General features: G+C 45.8%; 1 protein-coding gene across 1 annotated transcript; it reads right to left on the reverse strand.

The window, feature by feature from the left end:
- Window positions 1-2,324: 2,324 nt before the first annotated feature.
- LOC306668941 (olfactory receptor 6V1-like) lies at window positions 2,325-3,267 on the reverse strand (the record flags this gene model as incomplete). The annotated part of the gene is given in 2 exon segments (XM_079152658.1): window positions 2,325-3,138; window positions 3,140-3,267. Coding segments are annotated over 2 exon segments (942 nt in total).
- Window positions 3,268-6,936: the final 3,669 nt, after the last annotated feature.

Here is a 6,936-nt window from a genome sequence, read left to right on the forward strand (position 1 = left end):
TGTATTGAAATTAATTGTACTTTCCCTGCTTTCAGTACGTGGGGAAGCCCTTGAAGTTAGAATCCACATTTCTTTCCTCTTCAGTGGCCAGTGCTAGGCAGTGTTTTGCTTATGAGGGGTGATCAGAGAATCTTTTCTAATGGAATGACTTTGAGGATAGAACCCAATGGAAAATATGTGGAAAAGTGGCGTGGAAAGTGTGAAGAGATATGATGAGCAGAGAAATTCTTAACTCATTCATCATCCTTTCATTTATCCTAGAGATACTTCCAAAGTGGTGAGCAGAGATAAATCTGATAAAAAAATCAATTAATTCAACAGCAATAGCAAGCACCAGGGTCATCGCTCTACGTGATAAAAGGAGAAGCAGTAGTTTGGAGCAGAAACCAAAACTAGGGACCTAAGGAATTCCTCTGACTGGAGGAAAGCCACCTCAGCAAGAGAGAAGCACACTTTCAGAAAGCCAGAGGAAGGGGTGCCTCGTTTAGGCAGGAGCCGTGCTGGGTGGCACAGGGAGCCCCCTGAGGATTGCCAGGGCTCCTTGAGCCTCCTCTCCGAAGCTGTGCTCCAAATCTACCAAACGACCCCACAAAGAAACACCTTGTTTTTTTTCCACATAGTAAATTTTTGTAAAGCTTGACATTTACAACAAATTAGTAATTCTTGTTGTTTTCAAGTAAGTGGGACTACAAACACACTCTTGCTTGTAGTTTACAGACCAAAAATAAAGAAATGGAGTCCGGTAGATTAAAGTGTGTTTACTGAAACAATGAGGCAGAATGACTTAAATAAATTAAAACCAGAAGAACCTCTTTATTCTGAGGCCATATAACTGAAATATTTTTACCACTTTAGACTCTATATGGAGGAGGGAAGGGCAGTAGAGCTCATTTCATTCCAAAGGGAATATGGAGCATAACATGTCCTCAGGGATTTTATACTTACATGTACATGTGTGCATGTGCATATGTGTGTACATAAATATTCATACACATATGTTACACACATGTGTGCATATGCACACATGCATATTCATATGCATATGTAGCAATTGGACAAAGGAATGTACTAGATTTATTACATTCCCTGCCTTTAGGCACAAGAATGTTTCTAATATACAGGAGAACAATTTATTTTATCTTTCTAAAACTCTGCATTTTTTCTCTGGACACCACATAATTCCTGAAAGCTTTGTTCTCCTGCCAATGGAGGTTTATCTTGTTTTCTTGTTTTCACTTATGTGCACTTTTCTGGTTTTTTTTTTTCCACGTACAGGGGGACCTGATGCTTTGCGTCCTTACAATGTCCACCTTGTATTCAGTGTGTCCCTGGGTTGTCGTTCATCTGGAAGCTGTCCCTAAGCCCCAGCCTGGGCTTGGTATTCCTCTCACATCACGTGCTCTGAAAACCTCCAAAAAGCCATCTTGCATTTCCTCTGATGAGGCTGCTATAGGCCACCATGGAAAGGCTCCTCATTCCCCCTGAAAACGGCTCTTATTTTTTCACTAGGCTGAGTTTGGTAGGAATGAGGATTATATGCACCTTCTTTAACTTCTTATCTTGTATCTACTATGTGTCTGAAGGTGGAGTGAATCTGGTGAAATAAATGATGTCAGTGAAATAAATGAATAAATAGGTAAATGACTATATAAAGAACTGTACACACACACACACAACGATTTATTTTAGTCAGTTTTGCATTCATGACGTATATGCTCATCAATGGGGCACACACAGGGGTAGATAAGCCACACACAGGGATAGATAAGCCCACCCTAAAAACACACCTACATGACTGCATGACTGATGTGATCCTACAATATGTATAATCATAAAAATGAGAGGTTACACTCCATTTATGTGTGATCTATCAAAATGTATAAGTGCATTCTACTGTCATGTACAACAAATTAGGACAAATAAATTAAAAAAGAACAAAACACACACGCATGCCCAAGCACACACACACATACGTACACACACACATACGTACACACACGCTGAGCCTGGGTGATAGCTCTCTTGATCAGAGAGCACTTGAAGCTGCTCTTCCTGGAAAGCACCGCCCATGTGCTTTCCCTGCACCGACTCCCAGGTTCTGGGTTACCTGCAGAGTTCTTATAGCTTACAGTGGGTATGGGACGTACTTCCATGGTGAGTCGTGACAGCCTCAGGCCAGACACAGTAGCACTGAAAACTCATGTAGTCATTAATCACAGGCACAAAGGATAGAACTAAAGAAACTGGACGGTGGCTTCCCATGCAGCCAGGTTCTCTGGCTCCTCCCTGAACTGCTTGCCAGAACTTGGTCAGGTCTCTGGTGCTCATGATAATGCCTCACGAAGGCCTTTCAGCCTCTGCGTCTGTCCCCGGAGGACGGCCTTCACTGCCTCATTGCGGAAGGTAAAAATAAAGGGATTGAGGAAGGGGGTGAGGATGGCCGTTACCAAGGCTACAACCTTACTGACCTCTACAGAGTGTGCTTTGCCAGGCCTGATGTACAGGAAGATGGTGCTGCTGTAGCCAAGGAAGACCAGGGTGAGGTGAGATCCACATGTGGAGAAAGCCTTCTGGCGGCCACTGCCAGAGGGGATCCGCAGCACAGTGCTCACAATGTAGCCATAGGAAATGAGAGTCAGCAGGAAGGAGCTGAGGACAAAGGCCAGGGCCATCACAAAGTCCCAGATTTCCAGTAGGCGGGTGTCAGAGCAGGACAGCTGCAGCAGAGGTGCATTGTCACAGAAGAAGTGGTTAATGACGTTGCCATGGCAATAGTTGAGATGAGCTCGGGAGAGGACAGTGGGTACCATAGCTAGGAATGGAGTTGCCCAGGCAGCCCCAGCCAGTCGGACACACACAGCCCAGCTCATCAAGGTTCCATAGTGCAGTGGATGGCAGATGGCCACGAAACGGTCAAGGGCCATATCTGACAGAACGAGGAAGGAGGTAGAACCCAGGGAAAAGTAGAAGTAGAACTGGACCATGCAGCCAGTGAAGGAGATGACTTTGCAAGAGACCAGCAGATCAGACAGCATCCTGGGTACCGCAGTCATGGTCACCAAGATCTCCAGCATGGAAAAGTTTCCCAGGAAGAAGTACATGGGAGTATGTAGGTGAGTGTCAGCTATAATCATGACTGATGAGAGTGTTTCCCAGGAAGGCGAGGAGATACAATATGAGGAAAGGTCCATACAGAAGACGCTGCAGCTCACCCAAAGAGGAGAAGCCCAAGAGGACAAATTCAGAAGTATGGTTCAGGTGTGCCATGATCCAGGGGTTATAGCTCTGTATGTAAGGGCAACAAGGGACAGAAATGGAGAGGAGGAATCACTGATCATGAAACCGTGGACCAGGGAGGCAGGAACAGAGACAAGGAGCAGGAAGAGGAAGGCAAGGAGCCAACTGGTGATAAACAGAAGGACAGAGAAAAAGCAATAGAACAAAGTGGGAATCACACAGAAACAGGGAGCAGGGAAGTTAGAGGTGTGGCCAGTCATTGATAAAGGGAGGGAAAAACAGGAACAGATCAAGAAAGGTAACAGAGCAGCAGACAGGACACTTAGAGAAAAAAGCAAGAAGGAAATATGGGAGAGGGAGGAATAGAGAGGGAGAGGGACAGGAGGAAATAAGGAAGAAAAGAGAAGATTAGTGTAAATCACCCAGAACTCCAAGAAGTTCTGCACTGAGACCCTTTTAAAAGGCCCCTGAAAATCTCTCTGCACTGTTTTTAAAGACCCTCACTTGTTCACATTTTGCAGCTATGACCTTGAAATTAGCAGAAAGTCAGTGTTTGGGGTTAATAACTATAGGGTGACCCTCTGGTACATGCTCATGAAGATCAAGAGCAGAAAGGATGCAAGAGGTCAGGAGGCAGGGAATCCAGGCGGCTGCTCTGCCAGTACCTGCCAGGTCCTCAGGGTTGTGCCTGATGACCTTCTTTGCTGCTGTGGAGTCCCTTCCTTTTCCCTTCGTGGTGGAGAGCATGAGCTGTGGGCAGGTGGGGTGGAGGGACAGACTGGGCTGGATTCTGGATCCAACACTCACCCATTGTGGACCATAAATCTGCTTCTCTTTTACTGACTCTTTCAGAGTCTCTATTCAGGGACAAAATGAAGATAGTAATAATAATTAGCCTCTGGGGTTATTGTAAATATGAAATAAGTAAGCCACTCAGTACAGTGATTTACAAGTACTGTACCAAGAATTAAAAAAAATAAATGGCATCCTTTTATCATTGTTCTCATTTTTATTGTTGCTAATGAAGGTTAAATTTTCTTGGTTTAATATCCCTTGGTTATTATTATGTGTGTGTGCATAAGCATTGATATTCCACTGGTTAATGCTGTTCCTTACAATGTGAGCTACTAAAAGGATATCATAAAGCATTTCAAACCCGAAAGCATATAAGCATCACAACAGATTAATCAGGCGTGGAGAGAGCAAAGCTGTGTACAGGTAACACTTCTTTCCTGGCTCTCTAGAAGCTTTATCTGAGGTGGTGTCCCAGTAATAGCATTCCAATTTAAAGAAGCTTTCTACCTCTGTCATTGACTAACCTTAACGCAGGTCAAGTCTACATGCAGCATTGACTAAATCCAAATTCAATCCTAAGTCTGTGTAATGAGAACTGATGGATGTACAAACAAGCCGCTCACCTTAGCCGCTAAGCAGTCTTCTCCCTGCGCTGCTCTCATTTAGACACCTATGCCTGGAGACTCCTGACTATTGGGTCCACTCTGCGATAGGGGTGACGTGAGATATGCCATCCACTGCCCTTTGTTGGCGTCCTGCAGCTGACAGGGGAGGACAGGGCTTCACGCACAGCTGGGCGGGGTAGGCACTGTGGGTCGAGTGAGTCCACGAACTAAACATCACCATTGCTGGTCTCCCAGTTTAACCTGTCTCACTACAAAGTTCAGGTGGCAACCGTGATGTGGGTCTGGGAGAGAGGAGAGAAGTCGTTTGAGAGACCAGAGGAGAAAGGGGCTGTTTCTCTCTCCCAAGGATGGGTGTTCTTGGTTCTGTCTGCGGGTCTCCAGGCCGTTGGCTTCTTGAGGATGGTTAGAGCTGAGCGCATCCTGGAGGCGAGCTTGCTCTCCAGCAGAGTGTTCTCCGTGGGAATGGGGCTCCCGGGACTGCTGAGACCTGCGATACTCCTTAGGGTAACGAGAGGCCCTCTCTTCTGGTGAAGTGACATCGACCAGGAGATCCCAGTGAAGACAGGGTAGACAGACTTCTGCTCAGTTCTGTGGCAATGCCTACCTCTTGGCAGTCTCTTCTCTCCTGGGACCATGGAAGGAAAATGAGATCATAGCAAAAAATCACAAAGGAACTTTCCCAGTTGGACTAAGCTTAGAACAGACTGGGTACATGGTCAGAGCCAGATTACGAGTTTCCATTTGGAAATTCATCTCCCTCCCAGATTTAGGATTGGGGGATCTAGGGAGACAGGGAATAGAAGTTCTGAACCATGGTGCCCTCTTTTTGAATTCTTCCAAATGTTATCTGAAGAACTTAGGAGGACATCTCTACCTCTTGCAAGAAGGGCCTCTGAGAGAGATATCTTGGGACCTGGCCAGACTGAAGGCTTTGGTTTCTGACTCCCAAGAGAAGATGCATACCTTGGGTTCATCATAAAAGGCAAAGCAGATGCACCTCAGGACATTTGAATCACAGTCCTTTCTTCAGAGAGATTCGAACCGTAGAGATGACTCCACCTGCACTCACAGACAGAGATACATCACACAAGAAAACAAGCAAAATCTTTACAAGTAGTGCAAACAGGCCCCAACTTTAAGAACAACCATGGGTCGGAGGGGTTGACCAGATCATCTTTCTGTAGGGCCTGAGCCTGGAACGAAATGTTCAGGGTTGAGCCATAGATGGCAAAGAATTTAGGTCGTTGAGAGTAGAACTGGGGGATGATGTAGAAAGAAGCATATTGCTAACAGGGATCTCTGGCCGGTGGACATGGTGGCTGGTCCAAACAGAGTGGCAGGCAGGATATCTCAAGAATGGAAAGATGAGAGCATGGACTGGGGTTAAGTGGGTCTTCATGACTGTATCCATGGTTTGCTCCTGTAAGCAAATTATCGTATATTTTGGCACATTAAACAATGCAACTTTATTACTTGATGGATTCTATAGATCAGAAGCTTGCTACAGGTTTCAACGGGCTAATTTTTCATTCTGGGGAGTCCTTACCTTCTCCAGCTTTTAGAGGCTACCCAGATTTAGTGGCTTATGGTTCCTTTCCTCAGGATTCAAAGCCTCCACATGGCCTCTCTGTGACCATTCTGACATCACATGGCCCCCTGACTGAACTCAGAGGTAAAGGTTCTCACTCTTACAGATTCCTTGAGTCAGATTCAGCTCGCTTGGATCACTGAGCATAATCCGCCACCACAAGATCCTTAACTTATTACATCTGCAGTGTCCCTTTTGTTAAGAAGGATAACATATTCGTCTGTTCCAGTTAAATGATGACATGGCGCAGTCTCCACAGCCCAGGAGCTAACTCTACATCTCTCCTGTTCCCTGGGGACTGTGGGCATGTGGAGCAATGGGAGTTCACATTTACTCAGTAGCCTTCACAGAGACAAGGAGCTGGGACTGAAGGGGCCATAGTTATTGTTTCTGTGGCCCTGCTTTCTGTCTCCTGGGCTCCCCTGAGTTTGAAGAACCACACTGCATCCTTTCTGTTCACCTCTTCCTTCACTTGGCAAGATGAATGGGTAATGCAGTCCTGGGGGTCATTGAGTTGGCTGTGGGCTTCTTCCTTAATCACATCTCCATCTTTTCACACAGTTATCCTTTTCTTAATGGACATTTTCAATGTTGTGCTTCTTTGATCCCTTGATCGACTCTCAGACCGACATCATCTCCTCGGCCTCTGAATGAGGCCAGCCTCCTCCTCCTGTGCTTCCCACTTCACCT

Source organism: Sciurus vulgaris (assembly GCF_902686455.1).
Source record: "Sciurus vulgaris genome assembly, chromosome: 8".
NCBI classification, from domain to species: Eukaryota; Metazoa; Chordata; class Mammalia; order Rodentia; family Sciuridae; genus Sciurus; species Sciurus vulgaris.